The sequence below is a fragment of the Hyperolius riggenbachi genome, chromosome 1, assembly GCF_040937935.1.
Source record: "Hyperolius riggenbachi isolate aHypRig1 chromosome 1, aHypRig1.pri, whole genome shotgun sequence".
NCBI lineage: Eukaryota > Metazoa > Chordata > Amphibia > Anura > Hyperoliidae > Hyperolius > Hyperolius riggenbachi.
In genome coordinates this window covers 518322072-518340826 of record NC_090646.1, presented here as the reverse complement: position 1 = coordinate 518340826, position 18755 = coordinate 518322072, and the positions used below count along the sequence as shown (strand labels likewise).

At 42.7% G+C, this 18755-nt stretch overlaps 2 protein-coding genes and 1 long non-coding RNA gene across 3 annotated transcripts in view; 2 read left to right on the top strand and 1 right to left on the bottom strand.

Moving 5' to 3' along the window:
• TMEM120B (transmembrane protein 120B) overlaps positions 1 to 6138 on the top strand; it is a 71358-nt gene extending 65220 nt beyond the window's left edge. Inside the window, exons 11-12 of the mRNA XM_068244961.1 lie at positions 240 to 308; positions 5426 to 6138. Coding sequence (XP_068101062.1) covers positions 240 to 308; positions 5426 to 5542 — 186 coding nt within the window. The 3' untranslated portion in view covers positions 5543 to 6138. The remainder of the gene's footprint in view (positions 1 to 239; positions 309 to 5425) is intronic.
• Positions 1 to 11237, bottom strand: part of LOC137524723 (coiled-coil domain-containing protein 63-like) — a 143508-nt gene extending 132271 nt beyond the window's left edge. The window contains exon 1 of the mRNA XM_068244940.1: positions 11000 to 11237. The gene's annotated coding sequence lies outside the window, so the exon portion shown is untranslated. The remainder of the gene's footprint in view (positions 1 to 10999) is intronic.
• The window catches only part of LOC137524764 (uncharacterized), a 56147-nt gene continuing 44138 nt past the window's right edge, over positions 6747 to 18755 (top strand). Inside the window, exon 1 of the long non-coding RNA XR_011022775.1 lies at positions 6747 to 6902. This is a non-coding gene — a long non-coding RNA (uncharacterized lncRNA). The remainder of the gene's footprint in view (positions 6903 to 18755) is intronic.

The window sequence follows — 18755 nt, the reverse complement described above, 5'->3', positions numbered from 1 at the left end:
GGGAGACTCGTTGTGTGTTCCTGCTGGAGTGTTGCATGAATTCCAGGGAGGCTGCCTGAAATAGGCTGATGTCTGAGCAACAGTTTTTTATTTGTACATACCATACTTGACCAGCAGAGTGCAGTATCGAGTCACAGCAGCACTGTAGGTTTTCCATATTCTTTAGGGCTGCTTAGTTATAAATTGACTTGATAGATTTACAGCTTTTCACATTATTAACAATCCCTCTCTTTTTCTAGTTTTGGCAGCTGTATAATGCAGTGACGCTTTTTGAACTGTCCAGACACAAAGAGTGTAAAGAGTGGCAGGTAATGTATGCAAGCTTTATGTGTTTGCACATTTTCCAATTACTTTCTTTTATATTTTCAACATACAACTTTAATGCAGTCAAGTTTACCACCTCCGTGTAGCATGAGAGCCAACAGATTTTGAATACTATGAAAAGATTGTTCAGGGAAGCTCTCATACTACAGGGTAGTGGGAAAATTGGGCAGTGGTTGGCCAATCAATATTGAATTTGTGTTCCAGGCTTTAATGCCTGGCTGGCTAAGTCTGCCAAACCTCCTCCCATCCCCCATTCAAATGCCTCCCTGCCTGCTCTCACCTGTATTGGGGCATCTGTAAATCTGACTCTGTAACTCCTTATCCCAGCCAGTACAGACAAGGCGGGATGAGAGATCTCTCTCCTCCCATAGGGGTTTTTTGTTAATAGTCTGCCTGGCATATGGTTAGTGATTACCATATGGTGATAAGGCAATGGCATGCAACTTGACACATTTCAATCAATCTCAGCTGCTACTGCAGGTAAGACAGGCAAGGAAGTGTTGTACTCACAACACTGGACCTGCTGTAAGTTTCAGCTGTGGCTATGAATGAGCTTTAACCACCTTACAACCGCCTAACGCTGATCGGCGGCTGCAAGGTGGCTCCCCAGGACTGTGTAACGCCAATTGGTGTCAAGTCCTGGGGGTGGAGATTGCAGGGGATCATGCATGCGCAGGCTATCAGACTTAGACGGTGAAACCGCCATCTATTTACATTGTACAGCCCTGCGATCTATAGCAGTGCTGTACTGGGGACAGCCGTGACGCTCTGCTTTCCCCTAGAGAGGGTCCATAGAGTGATCGGCATTCATAGACATTATAACTAGCCGGACTCATAAGCAACCACTTGCTCTATCCAGAGAGGTCTGGCGGGTTTGATGGACTCGCATTACCGGTTTGGTAATTACCCGATTGCCAATTGGTCTGCTGGTCCACTGTGTGTTATTGGGATCACAGCTTACTTAGGCTTGGTTCACACATAAAAGGGTGTCCATGCCTATCCTGTCATTTGGGATGAGTTTTGTTTGTTTCTTTGCATGTGTTCACACAAATCCTGTACATTGCCAGTCCAGTACTGTCCTGTCAGTTTTGTATGTGTTTGTGTATGTATGGCTTTGTTCACACATAAGAGTACATTTCCAGTCCAGTCTTTTCAGTTTTCTATGGGCGTGTTCACATAAAGGGTGTACATTCCTAGTCCTGTCAAGTAAAACTGATGGCATGCTGACAGGACTGGACCGGAAATGTATAGGTTTATGTATGAACCAAGCCTAAGTGTTCATAATTTACTGGCTGCAATTAGGGATTCACACTCTGTCACAAAGCTGTCAGTAAGGACCACTTGGAAGTCTTTTATCAGAGTTGTGAGGTGTAAAGACATATATATTTGTCACTTCATAAAATCAGCTGTTCTTGCAGCAGCGTAATTTGTCACCCAGCTGTATGAATCACTTGTACATTCTGCTGCTTCACATCTGCTGTGTAAGTTTATCAAGGGTGGAGCCTGGCTACCCATTATTAGAGGCTGCTGTGTGTCACAGCGCTGGGACCACACCTAGCTAGTACAAGCACTCACTCATGACACTTGCTGGCACTTACATTGCTACAGCAAAACCGTGTTTAATTACCGGTAGTATCACTGATCATGAAGACCTCGCTCTATTGTCATCACTGCTGCAGGAGTATGTTATCACTTTCAGGCCACTCACCCTTTACCTATCTATGTGGATGGCTGGCTGGCATTCAGATTTCCAGAAATGCATTTCCTTGTGCTGTGGGATTGACAGTTCTGTTCATCTTTATTGATAAATAGCAAAACATCAGGGCAGGTGTCAAAGCAGGTGCATGACTCATCTGTCTAGAAACCCAAGGATGCCCGCTTCTCTATTTCCATAGCCATACAGTTCCTACGGTGCTGCAGATGCAGGAATTGCTACATCTGGTGCTTGCTCATTTACTGAATCATCTCCAATACCTCAATTGGGGTAAAGCTTCTTTTTAAATAAGAGACAAGACACAGAATATTTATATCACCCTTTTCTCCTGGCAGACTCAAATCCCCAGAGCTGAAGCCACTAGGGTGTGCTCTATAGGCAGTAGCTGTGTTGGGGTGTCTCGCTCAAAGTCTCCTTACTGAACAGGTGCTGGTTTACTGAACAGGAAGAGCTGAGATTGAAATCCGGATCTCCTTGGTCAGAGACAGTGCCCTTAACAGGGAGTCTGTTTTTTTTTTCTTTCTTAAAAATTAGCTTCAGATACTCTAAGGAGAGGGAAGGCTCTTGGTCCTATAGAACAGTGATGGCTAACCTTGGCACCCCAGCTGTGGTGGAACTACAAGTCCGATGAGGCATTGCAATACTCTGACAGCTCTAAGCATAACTCGGGGAGGCAGAGGCATGATGGGATTTGTAGTTTTGTCACAGCTGGAGTGCCAAGGTTAGCCATCACTGCTATAGAACCTTCCCGTTCTCCTCACAGTCCCTGGGTTCCCACACTGGATCCCCCATTAGCAATCTCCTACCGATTGATTAAGAGACTGCTCCCCGTCTTTGTCCAAGGCTTTGGAAGTGTTCAGGACCCAGAGTGCTCCCAAAGATGGACCGCTCCGTCCTGCGCATGCGTGAGCATGCTGTCTAGCGCAGGTGCAGTACGGAGCCATCGGTCTTTGGGAGCACTTGGGCTCCTGAAGACTTCCGTGGTGGGAAATTTGAACGGAGGAGCCAGTACTGGAACGCGGAGACCGTGAGAGGAACAGGAAGGCTCATTAGGACCCAGAGCCTCCCCTTTCCTTTTTTTGTTCTTTTCAAGTTTTTTGTTTTTTTATTTAGCTTCAGATTCACTTTAACCAATACACTATCCAGCTGATACTAATTTCCAATTACCTTTTAGCCACTGCTAAAAGGTAATTGCATATCTTTTGCTGAAGCGTGATTTTATTTATTACCTTTCATGCTGTCTCTGTGACACCAGTCTCAGGAAAGTGACTACAAGGCAGGGAGATATTTTGGTATATTTGAGAAATGGAACTTCAGCAGCAGTGTAGCTAAGGCACTATAGGCCCCAGTGCAAGTTTTACATTGAGCCCCCTCAAACACTCTATGCATGATAAATGATTTGAGGTACCAAAACCTGGCAAAGACCTCTGCAGCGTCAGAGGTTTCAGAAAGGGTAGAGTTTCTTACCGATTACTAGTAGGGATGAAGGAGCAGCGATACTGTACCCGCTCATGTCTGAAGAGGGTTAATTGACCTGGATGACAACCTCATGCCGTGGTGCTCCACCCTCCTCATACGTCATGCTTCGCAGTTGAAACTTCTGCTGTGATCAGGGAGTGTGTGGAGCATGGAGCGCTGCGACAAGAGGACATAAGCTACTATAGATAAATTAACCCTCTCTGCAGCGGCCCCACATTTGGACAGGAGCGTGTGTATCGCTCATCCCTAATTGCCACTATTCAGAGCACATCAACACCAGCAGAGCATCAATGAAGAACTAGTGCTGAAGCAGGCCTCTATGGTCAAGGTGGGATTGTAGTTCCTTAACAGCTGGAGAGCCAAGTCTGCAGATCACTGGTCTAGATGTTCCAGTGCAGGCACAACACCAGCATCCCCCCCCCCCCCCCCCCCCTATGCCTTTAGTTCGGCGGCCAGTGGGAATGGCTGCAGAATTATATCTTACAGGAATAGAGTAAAGGTTTAATTTTGCTTCAGAGGAGAACATACAGATAATGTAGATCAGACCTTTAAAGAGACACTGAAGCGAAAAAAAAATTATGATATTATGACTTGTATGTGTAGTACAGCTAAGAAATAAAACATTAAGATCAGATACATCAGTCTAATTGTTTCCAGTACTGGAAGAGTTAAGAGACTCCAGTTGTTATCTCTATGCATACAAGCCATTAACTCTCCGACTAAGGCCACATACACACATCAGACCATAGTCTTTGGAAAATGAAAGATCACAGACCAATCTTACCACCCTTCCTGTAGTATAAGAGCCCTACTCTACACAGTCTTTTCTATGGAGCTGAACTCCACATCAGGAAAAAATCTTGGCAAGATGCTGCACACACAGATGCTGTACAGACACAAAAGATCAGTATCTGCAAAAGATCTGTTCCTGCCAAAAATCCATTCCTGCAAATTGCAATGATAGTCTATGAGATCTGCAGATCATCATACACACATGATTTAACTGACATTCATCTGCAGATCTGAAAATCCATCCTGGTGGATCTGATCTGCAGATGAATGTCAGTTAAATCATGTGTGTATGATGATCTGCAGATCTCATAGACTATCATTGCAATTTGCAGGAATGGATTTTTGGCAGGAACAGATCTTTTGCATTTACTGATCTTTTGTGTCTGTACAGCATCTGTGTGTGCAGCATCTTGCAAAGATTTCTGTCTGATGTGGAGTTCAGCTCCACAGAATAGACTGTGTAGAGTATGGCTCTCATACTACATGAAGGGTGGTAAGATTGGTCTCTGATCTTTCATTTTCCAAAGACTATAGTCTGATGTGTGTATGAGCCTTTAGTCGTGGAGAGGGCTGTTATCTGACTTTTATTATCTCATCTGTAAGTGAACTGTTTACTTTTTCTCTGCTAAAGGAGAGGTCATTACTTCAGACTGCTCTGAAAGAATCATTTTGAATGCTGAGTGCTGTGTAATCTGCACATATTATAGAATGATGCAATGTTAGAAAAAAAACACTGTATACCTGAAAATAAAAGTATGAGAATATTTTCTTTGCTGCTAATCTTCTAGTAATTATTCATAGTACACAACCAATTCACTATATCATTTTTTTTTTCCGCTTCAGTGTCTCTTTAAGTATACTATATAAATCTGTCACATCATACACACATATATATATATATATATATATATATATATATATATATATATATATATATATATATATATATATATATATATATATATATATATATATATATATATATATATATATATATATATATATACTTGTGCCAACACTTCTAAATGAACAGCTTCTATACATTTCTTGTGCATTTGTGGCATTCGCTGATTAATTTGCACTAATGATCTGCCATTTTGCTTGTGACTCTTGTAGATCTTTGTGCTGGCTCTGACATTTCTCCTCTTGTTCCTGGGGAACTTTTTAACGACGCTGAAAGTGGTCCACACAAAGTTTCAGAAGAACAAGAAGAATAAAGCGAAGAAGCCTTGATGCTAAGCAGACCCTGGACTTTACTGACTTATGTAGCTAATAAATTACACTAAATGAAATGTATTCAAAAGAAAGAGGGATTGTGGGAAACTACATCTCTCTGCCACCTTGTCATTGATACTGGAAACTTGAGTGCAATCCTCACATGCTGCTCCCCATTTCTCTCTGGGAGAGACCACTGACCTTCCACTAATCTCTGCCTGCAGTGTGACCAGACCTTCCATGCCAGCTGGGGCAATCGGTGTGTTGCTAGGTGACAATGTACCCACAGAATCATAACTTTACATAACTGACACTTCTCACAGAATGGAAGAAGTATAACAGCTTCCCAATTTTATGGTACTGGAAGCGTATAATTGTGCAATGTCCTAGGAATTTTACAGAGATGTTAAGGCAGAGTGGACAAATTGACATTGATTTTAATTTGTTTTGAGTCAATTTACATTATTTAAACTTGATTGTTATGAAAAAGGGACTCTGCCTGTGAATAGGCTGTAGAACTGCTGTGCGTACACAGGGAACAGTACATGTTGCTGATAATGTATGGGTTATGACTGGAAAGGATGCAAATAAACGATTTTTTCTTTCTTACAAAATACTGTGTATATTACTACTTCCAGGAAATGCTGGCTAACCGTTGGCTATTCATCTCCAGCTTAAAGGTGCCCATACACTCGTCAGATTAGCAGCAGATTGATAAGAAATCCATCTAATGATCTATCTGATGTGTTTTTTGCACATTTTTTTACTAGGATAGAATTCCAATAGATTTCAGTTTGAAATCTATTGAAATTCGATCTGATGGCATTTTTTTTGCCATCAGATTTCCATTAGGGCCAATGCAAAATGATAAGCAATCTCATCAGATCGACCTAGATTTTCCACCCTGCCAGTTCGATGGAAATCGATCGAAATCGGCCGTCGATCGGCCAACCGATTTGCGATCGATCGGTCGGCCAGAAAATTGGCCGAGTGTATGGGCCCCTTAAGTAGGAAGTGTTGAATACATGGGAGGACATCTTTGCTGCACCTGTAGCATACTGCCAGTTGTCTTATCACTGCAGTATAATGCTCCATCTGTTGTGAAGTCTTGCCAATACCTGGCCAGTTATTACTGTATAAGCCTGGTTAAAGTATATAAGAAATGCTTATGTATGACGAAACTAAATTGTCTGCATTTCTCTAAAACTCCCAACAGATGCCAAAGTATTGTGTGAAGTGTCAGTAGAATGGGCATATTGTAGGAGTGGGGAGGTGTGTTGTCCAGAGGAGTCCCAACACTTCCTACGGATACAAGAAAAACACAGAGAGACCAGGAGCCCCTTATGATGGAATACAAAGTGATGAGGTACTCACAAAGGTGGGTAGCAAGACCAGCAACCACAGTATAAAAACAAGTGAGGAAATCCCGTCCCCACTCAGGTTCTTTGTCTTCAAATGTGTGGGTCGCACTCTAGAAAAAACGATTGGGTACACAAAACGAACAATTGACAGCAACCTCTAATAGCTAGGGGGCTGTAAACAATATAACTGGGAGGGAGAAGGTGCCCCATAAAATGATGATGTAATAAATATAAAATGGCTTACCTCTAAGAAGAAGAGGCAACGCCAATATAGGAAAGAAATTTTAATAATCGGACGCAAAAACAATAATGCGTTTTGTGGAGCACAGTCCACTTCCTCAGATCAAATAAAGCAGTGTACCCAAGGTGCAGAGCTTAGAGTGCCTAAAAGGCGTTACCGGTTTTGCGTCTGCTTATTAAAATTTGTCTTATAATGGCATTGCCCCTTCTTAGAGGTCAGCCTTTTTATATTTATTACATCCATGGTTATTTTTTCGGCCTCTTGGCCGCGTCTCATAAAAAGTTGCGGCCAGCAGCTCATCATGTTTAGCTGCCGGCTGCTGGTCAATAAGGATGCAGGCGAGGAGAGATGGAGGAGATAGGCAGCGCGGCCGCTACGTCATGGCGGCGGGCAGCCTGTGGCGTGCGTGCTTGTAACGTGCCTGGCGTTGCCCCCAGCCATGATGTAGCGGCCGCGCTGACTCTCTCCTCCCTCTCTCCTCGCCGCCTCTTCTCCCCTGCGTCCTTATTGGCCGGCGGCCTGCATGCCAGTCCCAGAGCATTCCAGGAGTCCAGAGGATCCTCAACCGCCGGATTGAGGTAGCCACTACCTCCATACTTACACATACCTGGCTAACCTATACTGAGGGCCCATATACCTGGCTAACCTATACTGAGGGCCCATATACCTGGCTAACCTATACTGAGGGCCCATATACCTGGCTAACCTACGCGCGGGGGGGGGGGGGGGGGGGGGGCGGCGTGCTTAGCATTTAAGACGTTGGTAGATCTCCTGGCCTCTGCAAATTTTAAAGTAGCTCGCAAGCCGAAAAAGTGTGGGCACCCCTGTTGTAGGAGTAACACTGTTTACTGCTTGGCTTCACGTCCATCTATTGGACTATGTTTGGACAATATATTTACATCTGTCATCTCTTAAGCCTTGTACACACCCTAGAGGTTTCTTGGTTGGTCAGAGCCACCTATGCAGAAAATATATGCTGTGTACGGCAGTCTGTACAGAGCTCTAGCCTAAACTGTCTTCTGAAGGATCAAGTCATTTCGTGTGTGTGTGTGTATATATAATCTAATGGTGTAAGAGAAGTAATTACTTCATCTCTATAACCTGCAACTTCTAGTAGAATTCTGGGCAGAGGGCCAGTGTGGTGCAAGTGATTTTATGGGGCTGGCAAGGTGACTAATAACAATGCTCTCAGCTGGCGATTGGCTGATCTGCCCAGCCACCAGTTGTGGTCTAACCCATGCATCAGCTGGTGTTTTTTGAGGTAATCCTCAGACCCAGAGTAGCATGCAGATAGTATGTTACAGTTGGCTGCTGGCCCACTTGCCTCCACATTATGCATGTGCCGTCCTTCTTTCCACTATAGCTAGATACAGAATACCACAGGAGCTAAAAACAGATTCACTATAACTAAAGTTACATTATATCTGGGCTTACTCTACCCGATATTACACCCATATACTACTTATAATGGAACTTGGCCAAGACCTGGCTATTTTAGTTTACTATACCTGAAGTTTTACTATAACAAGATTATACTGTATACAGATCAGCTGTTCTCACTTGCCTGGCTGTATGCTGGTTGTACCTGCTTGACTCAAACTGAAGCAAGAACTCAGTATGACAGCCTGAAACCGTCTAAAAAGGGAAACAAATGGCAGCCCTGATATTTCACACTGGGGCCTGGGACCCACTGGTAGCACTTTTCTTAACACTTGTGATTTGTAAACCTTTTGCTAATGTAATGGTATGGGGGATTTTTTGTTAAATGTAATGCTGTGAGTGATCCCACTTCAGCAATGCAATTAGCTAGAACTTTTTAAATCACTGGCGCTTAGAAAAGTGCTGCTAGTGGGTCCCAGGCCTAAAGTGCTATTCTAGAGCAAGCCTGGGTGATCAAAATTGAGCATATAAGGAATACAGATATTTACTTCAGTCAAGGTGGAGCTTAGCCTCAAATTATCTACATATAAAGCATTTCTCCTGGTAATTGCATTAAGTTACGCTGCACTGAGCACCCAGGATACATATTTCTTCCTACAATTTTACTTCTCAATAAGGGTGGTTTGTAAAGCACTGACCCATTGGAGAAAATGCTATGACTTGCATATGGGGGGCTGCTCTGTAGTCCACCATACACGTGAAGTGCTCCATGGCCCCTGGAGAGGCTGCAGCAACTGGCAGTTCAAAGATTCTACCTGCAGAGGGCACTCCTGGCCTACTGCAATGCATGCTGGGAGATGTAGTCCATAGATGTGAGTTTTGGCCCCTCAATGGCACAGTGCATGAAAGACCTCCTTTATGGAGAGGTTCATTCTTGGAAAAACAACAATGTACCCTAACTGCTCAGTAAACTTTAAAGGACAACTGTAGCCAGAGGTATGTGAAGGCTGCCATATTTATTTTCTCTTAAACAATACCAGTTACCAGGCAGCCCTGCTGATCTTTTTCTGCTACAGTAATGTCTGAATAACACCAGAAACAAGCATGCAGCTAATCTTGTCAGATAATACAATGTCTAAAACGCCTGATCAGCTGCATGCCAGTTTAGGGTCCATGCCTAAGGCTTCTTTCACAGTGGGACATTACAGGCGCACGTTAGAGCAGCCTGTAACGCAGACCACTGCACAGTAATGAAAAATCAATGGGCGTTTCACAGTGCCCACGTTACATTGTAACACAAGACGTCAAGAGAAAGTATTGCATGCAGTACGTTAGACTGCTTACACATGCTAAGTAATGTTGGGGAGGAGGGGAGAGTGGCCAGGCACATAGCTAATGAATATTCGCTGCACTTCGTGATTTATGCAGTGTTTACTTCCTGGAGCGGCCGCTCTGTGCGGCGATTGGCTGGCGGGACCATGTGATGCCGCATGCATCCAAGAGTACGCATCACGGACACCAGAGTGAGCTGCACAACGCGGCTCGCTCTGATGTCCACATCCAACACCACCATGCGTTGCGTTAGGGGCACGATATGCGACCATAACGTCCCCTAAAACGCAACGTCCTGGTGGGAAAGTAGCCTAAATGTATCAGAGGCAGAGGATCAGCAGGGCTGCAAGGCAACTGGTATTGCTTAAAAGAAAATAAATATGGCAGCCTTCACTTGCTACAGTTGTCCTTTAATGGGTGAGTAGAGCAGTTCATTCAGCTGAGGTACACTAAGACACATATTTATATCATGCTTTAATTCTGGTAGCCTCAAAGCGTTTCAGAGCTGCAGCCACTTAGGGCACGCAGGATTCTTGCCCATAGACTCCTTACTGGTTTAAACTGGGATTCAAACTCTGATCAAAGGCTCAAACGCCTACATCAAAGACGGCACCCTTAACCAGTACACTATACAGCTGAATCACCAGGCAGATTGCTTACCGATGCATCGAGAGGGTCAGGGGCCCCTGTACACAACCCCAGCTGAAAGCCATCTACCGTGTGCAAAGCTGAACTGCTGTCACTTTTCTATCTCCAGAAGTACTGATTGCTCTCATGTTCAGCTCTAATAGTTACTCCTGTTTATCAGGTGCCAAGTTTTAGCATCTGTGTTACAGGTTTGCTTTATTTAGATGAAGTAATACTGTTGTTTATGCCATGCCCCTTAGTTTACTATATACAGATAAAGCCAATGTAAATATTTCAGACTGTAGAAAACAAATTCATAACAGATCCTGACAAGTACCTTCTCTAGCATGGCGCTATAGCAAGTGCCACCTACACTGAGATTCCCACAGCATCAACCCCTGTGGCAGCAGTGTGTAGACTTCCATAGCAGGAGTCATTATGTTTGTGCCATGATCTATATACTTCATATGTACTTATCTAGTTGGAAGGCATAACACTGTATTCAATAAAAAAGGTAGAACTTGGGGTACTTACGTATTATCCCATCAGCAGAGTTTGGCAGCTTCTTGTAAAAGGTCTATTTGATGTCCAACCACGATCTAACCATTTATGGAGAGTTGAAAGCCCTGGCTTTCCTTTGCACCAGGTCCTGAGTCTGTGTAATGCTTTGCACCAAAGTTAAAGGGTTTTGAAGGAGGGGTGCCTGCTGCACTTGGCTGCAGAAAGTGTGATTACATAAGTATTGGACAAAACTGATATTAATTATCAGCAGCTCACGTGGGAGGTAGTCTTTTTTTCGCAGCATGAATCTGTTTTCAAAACTTGTGTGGAGTGCCCTGGGAGTCTCCTTACAGAAGCAGGAGCCCTGCTATGCACCCTCCTCTCTGAGTGTGATACTGCCTGAGGCTCGGGACTTCATTCCACTGTGCTCTCTGCAGCATACACATTGACTCGGGACCTGGTGCAAAGGAAAGCCATTGCTTTCAGCTTGCAAAAAACAGGTTAGATCGTGTTAGGGCAGCAAATAGAACTTTTACAGGATGCTGCCAAACTCTGCAGATGGTATAATATACAAGTACTGAACTTAGTTTTGTAAACAATAGAGGAATGGAATTGCATCTAAAGCAAGCTGCACACTAACTGTAGGGTCTCTTAATGAAACAACTGCACTCATTACAGCTGCAACATGAGTTACAGACCTACACTAATGAAGGATGCTTCCAAAAAACATTTACATGCAAAGGATTTTGTACTGGACCTTTCCACTGCGATGAGGTCATCCTATTGTAAGGAACCGTAAACACTATTTAAAATGACCCAAAAACTGACATGCAAACACAAGTGACCTGGGAGCTGTAACAAGTGTAGTTGTCTTTAAAGTGTACCAGAAATGATACACTGGCCCATATTAATACTTACCTGGGACTTCCCTCGCCATCCTCTTCAGCCCCTCCGTCTTGGTGCTACGACTTCCGGTAACCTGGTCGGTTGCCGCCACTCATCGGCTTCTGCACATGCATGGCTTGGGTGTGTGCCCTCATCCCCTGGAGCATTCTGCGCCTGTGTAGTACTACTGCACAGGCACAGAACGCTCCAGGGGATGGGAAGAGCATGACAAGGGGTGTTTGAACAGAAGCCAGCGACTGCCCAGATTATCAAGAGTTATTGCGGGAGAACAGATGGACCGAAGAGGATGTGGCGAGAGATGCCACGGTGCTCATGGGGCTGGAGGAAGCCCCAGGTAACTATAAATGTGGTCTAGTGAACCATCTCAGGTACACTTTTAAGAGGCCTTGTAGCTCTATGCAGCTAATGTCAGTCAAGGGAATCAGGAAATTTGGGCACCTGTGCCTAATGTACTATGTAGGTGCTAAAGCGAAATCGGCTATTGAGTGCCAAAGAAGTAATTGAAGTGCCTGATGAATAGCTCTGTGCAGTTAGGTTTAGTTGTAGTAAAATATCGGTGATATTTACCAATTGTCTACTATGCTTATTACAAGTGTAAATATTTTAATTGCTAGAAAATATTTTGTGATTTTTTTATTACCGTAATTTTAACATTCTATCTCAGATAAAGAAACAATTGTTATAGCCCAGATCTTAAAATGTTTGCTATACCCCACGCCCTTATTTGATGTAGGTCAGTCAGGTACATCATTGTTTAGATGAGCTGTTATTCCGCTCTACTATAACACAATATACCTATGCTATAGAAATTTGTTACTACAGGCAAGTGTTTGTTATAGTAGGGAAGGGTAACATCAGTCAGACTTCACATTATAATTTCTTATTGCCATTTCTCTCCCCTGCCTCTGAGAGACTTCTCACTTCCTGTTCTAAGGACAGCAAATCCAAGCTACCCAAAGAATACCCAGACAGCAGTAACAGCAGCCAGAACATTCAGCCCTTCCCCAGCCTGTCTAGATTAGAACATAGTGCTGTCTGTCAAGGTGAACCAGATCTACAATTATATGTGCAAAAATGAAATATGTAATGAGGTTACATAATTAGTAGCCAGAATTGGCTTTATTAATGCAAATAGCAGTGGCTTTAAATAGAATATGGACAATTTCCCAAAGCTTTTATTTTCCTGATTTCAGTAAATAGTATATTTGTGGGGAAAGAGACACTTTAAATAGTGTATATTCTAACATATAAGACTACTTTTTAAACCAGGAAAATCTTCTCAAAAGTCAGGGGTCATCTTATATGCCAGAATATACAGTACCTTTTATTTGTGACACAGAGCTGCTGTTATAAGGACTCCACAGAGCTTTTGGCAGGGAATGTTCTCAGCCCTCTTCTATGCTCCACATTCCTTTTTCCTCTTTTTCTAGTATCGCCTACTGCAAAAACCTTGGAAAGTGCAAATAAGTCTAGGAAGAAAATACTGATGTAAAGCAACTCACAGAAGCAGTTACATTCTGAGATATTAGGTCTTATTTTCAGGGAAAAACTATATGTATTGCATTGGACGTCAAACACGAGATGAGACTTTTGCCATGTGCAGTGTGAAAGCCGCCTCAGGCTTTTTTTTTACACTGCAAATTTCAATGTGATTTTGCTTCACTGCTGAATATGCAGTTCTGGAGGAGTGTTTAGCCATCACAAACAAAAATAAGAGATATTTGCATATTCAGCATTGATGCATCGTGGGAGATCTCATTCAAACCTGAACAATTGCAAATACCTTGGCCCATATGCAAGTCCCTTTTTCTCCTGAGTTTTCTCCTATGAGATCATTTTTAATCTTCTAATCTAGTTAAATTAACTTTAAACCACTATTCAACTTAAAAGTAGGTGGAAAGGTACTAACAAAAGTATGTTGAGTATCTTCTTGGTGGCTTAAAGGGAATTTTATTAACAACTAAAAAGATCACCTAGGAAAAAAACTCGAGAAAAAGTTAATTGCATATGGGCCCTTCTGTTTTGCATAGCATTTTAGTAAGGATGCTTTTTGGTCTCTTTCAGCCCCTTACACACTCCTAGGAGGTCTGGTTCACCCTGAGCTTGCTGGGTAATCTGTGACTCTGGGTGTTACAAGTCCTACCCCATAGAGCCATATTAGAGCTGGTTCACACGGGCATCTGCCCGGCTTTCGGAGGCGTTGCTTTCGAGCTTTCAGTGGCTTTCCCTGGCGTTCAGTTGCAGTCAGCGGTTTTCTCCCCCACAGAGGGACATTAGCCGCAGCGGTTACCGTCCCTGGATCATGTAGCATCCAGGGTCGCCTCGAACGCCAGGGAAAATCAGGATCTGAACGCTGCGTTCCCGTAAACGCCAGTAAAAGCCTGGTACAAACGCTCCCATTCACTTGAATGGGAGCGTTTAACGCCGAGTCCCGAATGCCAGCAGTAAAGACGGGGCAGATGCCCGTATGAACCAGCCCTTACTCCATGCCATGCAATGATAAGGATCAACGTATTCAAAACAGTCTGTATGCATGTTGGATTAGTTAGGCTGTAATATTAAAAATCTAAAAAAAAATCATTGCATTCCAGTGGATCGGGAGGTGTGGTTAGCTAACAAAGAATTTGCAAATTAAGCAGTGGTGCAGTGTGGGACACCTCTGAGCTGACTCCAACCTAAATAATTGCTAATACCTTGTTTTAAGAAGGCAAAATTCAGTTTTTCCTAAGAGGTAATGGTCTGGATACTATAGAGCCTTGTAGTTCCTCCATGCTGCCAATCGTTCCTGCACCATGCCCAGTCAAAAGTCTTTGGCCTGCTAGGTCAATTAGCCCTTCGGTAGCCTTCAGGTAGCCTTTGGAAGTACTCGCATCCCTGAGTACTTGCGGAGAGTAATGCACCCACGCTGCACTTGCTCAATCCCAGAGTTCCGAGTGCACAGTACGGATACGCTAGTTTTTGTAAGTATTGTGAGTACTTCTGAAAGCTCCCCGAAGACTACCGAAGCGCTAGTAGGTCAAGGAGTTTGTCCAGGCACAGCCTAGGAAGACAAGCAGCATGGAGGAACCGGAAGGCTCTAAAGTATCATTAGGCAAGTATATAACCTCAACAGAGGTATATGGAGGCTGCCATATTTATTTCCAGTTGCCTGGCAGCTTTGCTGATCTTCCTGGCTGCAGTAGTGTCTGACAAAAATCTGACCAGATTAGCTGCATGCTTGTGAGCAATTCAAACACCTGATCTGCATGCTTGTTCAGGGTATATACATAACATTTTTTTACAAGCAGAGGAACAGCAGGACTGCCAGGCAACTGGTATTCTTTGAAATTAAATGTCAGCTTCCATATCCCTCCTCTCTCTCTTCTGGTTCCCTTTAAAGAGAATCTGTATTGTTAAAATCACACAAAAGTAAACATACCAGTGCGTTAGGGAACATCTATTACCCTCTGTCACAATTTCGCCGCTCCCCGCCGCATTAAAAGTGGTTAAAAACAGTTTTAAAAAGTTTGTTTATAAACAAACAAAATGGCCACCAAAACAGGAAGTAGGTTGATGTACAGTATGTCCACACATAGAAAATACATCCATACACAAGCAGGCTGTATACACCCTTCCTTTTGAATCTCAAGAGATCATTTGTGTGTTTCTTTCCCCCTGCATCTCCTCATGCACTGAAGTTTCAGGCTGCTCTTTTCTTCCTGCAAACAGCTTTGCCCTTGTCTAATTCCTCACTATGTGAAAGCCCAGCCAGCTCAGAGGACGATTTATCCAGCTTGTAAAAGAGAAGAGAGAAGCTGCTCTAATCTAAATAACACACAGGCAGTGTCCATAGAGGGGCCTGGAAGGGGGAGTTCATAGCAGAACCACAACAGTGAAGAACTTGGCAGCCTTCCAGACACAGGCCGACAAGTCTGACAAGAGAGAGATAAGTTGATTTATTACAGAGACTGTGATAGTACAAAGTGCTGCAGTAAGCCAGAACACATTAGAATAGCTTTTGGAACTTGTAGGATGATAAAAAACAGGATGCAATTTTTGTTACGGAGTCTCTTTAAAGGATAACTGTAGTGATAGGTATGAGGTGGCCACCATATCTATTTAATTTTAAGCACTGTCACTTACCCGGCTATCTTGCTGATCCTCTGCCTCTAATAATTTTAGCAATAGACCCTGAACAAGCATGCAGCAGATCAGGTGTTTTTGACATTTTTGTCACATCTGACAAGATTAGCTGCATGCTTGTTTCAGACATTACTGCAGCCAAATAGACCAGCAGCACTGCCAGGCAACTGGTATTGCTTAACCACTTCAGCCTTCAGTCGTTTTCACTTTATGCATCTGAGCAATGTTCACCTCCCATTCATTAGCCTATATCTTTAGCACTACTTATCACAATGAACTGATCTATATCTTGTTTTTTCTGCCACCAATTAGGCTTTCTTTGGGTGGTACATTTTGCTAAGAGCCACTTTGCTGTAAATGCATTTTAACAGGAAGAATAAGAAAAAAAACTGAAAAAATTCATTATTTCTCAGTTTTCAGCCATTATAGTTTTAAAATAATACATGCCTCCATAATTAAAACTCACGTATTGTATTTGCCCATATGTCCCGGTTATTACACCGTTAAAATGATGTCCCTATCACAATGTATGGCGACAATATTTTATTTGGAAATAAAGGTGCATTTTTTCCGTTTTGCATCTCACTATTTACAAGTTTAAAATAAAAATATAGAAATATTTCATCTTTACATTGATATTTAAAAAGTTTAGACCCTTACGTAAATATTTACATGTTTTTTTTTTTTTTTTTTTTATTGTAATTTTTTTATATATAAAACATTTTATTTGGGTATTTTTGGGAGGGTGGGATGTAAACAGTAGTTTTATAATGTAAATGTGAGGTTTTTTTTTTACTTTTAGTTGTAGTTTTACTTTTTTGACCACAAGATGGCGGCCATGAGTTTGTTTACATGACGTCACTCTAAGCGTAACATGCGCTTAGGGGGATGCAAGGGAGACGCAACAGCCAGAAAAAGCGAAGCTTCCGAGAGAAGGTGTCCCTTTTTCTGTGAGGGAGAGGAATCAGTGATCGGGCACCATAGCCCGATTCACTGATTGCCTGGCTAACGAACCGCGGGCCGTGCAGACGCGCACATGGCCTCCTGGGCGTAGCTAGTACGTCCAGGAGGCCGAAGTAGTTAAAGGATACCCGTGGTGACACGTGACATGATGTGTTTGTACAATGCCTAGCACACAAATAAATATGCTATGCTCCTTTTTTCTTTCTCTGCCTGAAAGAGTTAAACATCAGGTATGTAAGTGGCAGTTCCTGTGAGTCAGGACTGGGTCAGACTACAGTGTGACCCTCACTGATAAGATATTACAACTATAAAACACTTTTCCTAACTTAAAAAATTAGATTTAAATATAAAAAACTGTGGAATATCTTAAAGTGACTCTGTAACAAAAATTACAACATTTTTTCTACCATCCTACAAGTTCCTAAACCTATTCTAATCTGTTCTGGCTCACTGCAGCACTTTGTACTATCACGGTCTCTGTAATAAATCAATGTATCTTTCCCCTGTCAGACTTGTCGGCCTGTGCCTGGAAGGCTGCCAACTCTTCCGTGCTGGTCTGTTCCTCTATGCACACTCCAGTGTGTGTTTTATTTACATAAGCCAGCAGCTTCTCTGCTATCTTATCAGTGATAGAAGAGAGCTGGATAAAAATCCTCCTCTGTTAGGCTGTGAAAGTAGCTGGCTGACACATACTGAGGAATTACAAACACAGGCACAGCTGTCTGCAGGAAGCCTGTAATGTTCAGTGCATGAGAGAAGAAGGGGACAGAAGGTAAACACACAAATGATCTTTTGAGATTCAAAAGGAAGGCTGTATACAGCCTGCTTGTGTATGGATTTATTTTCTATGTGTGGACATATTGTACATCAATCTACTTCCTGTTTTGGTGGCCATTTTGTTTGTTTATAAACAAACTTTTTAAAACTGTTTTTGACTACTTTTAATGCGTCGGGGAGCGGCGAAATTGTGACAGAGGGTAATAGGAGATGTCCCCTAACACACTAGTATGTTTACTTTTGTGCGATTTTAACAATACAGATTCTCTTTAAGTCATTTTTAGGAGGAGGATAGATACAGTTGTTTTTCATTAGTTTTTTCATTAGTTTATTTTCACCTCTGGTGTCCTTTAAAAAGAAATAAATATGGCAGCTTCCATATTCCTCACAGCAGTGGTCCTTTAAGTGCTTTGTGGACATTGCACTTATAGGTCCTTTGTAATGTGATGGAAATGTTGCAGCCAAGGTTGAGTTCAATATAAAGTCAATGTACGATAACATTGATGTCTGACGAAGAATAGCCTGTACCAAGTGAAAGGGGAACATACTTTTTTTTTGTGTTAAGTACTCCTGGTGAGAGAACCTATCATGCATGTACTTTGTTGTCTTTTCATATGTAGCTACACTGCCAGTGACACTCAGAGCTACAGATGACAGATGCATTGCCACAGTAATGATGTGTATGCCCACTAGGCTCTAGTCAGTGTAGCTGTCTGCTGTTACCCTGAGGATCTCCTGCAGATCACTTTTTCATGTACATTGCAGCGGTTCGGGATAATGGCAGTGATCAGCATGCCACAAGAGCCAGGGATGTACCACCTACACAGGTATGCAGCACTTATGTTCCCCTTTGACTTGGTACTGGCTATTCTCCATCAGATGTCAATGTTAAAAATCAACTTTTTATATTGAAATTTGTTTATAACCATTACATTAAAATGTTAACATTTTCTTGGTAACATATCAGTGCTATTTATGCTATCCACTTTATTTTTTGTGATTGATGTCCTTTAACTCAGAA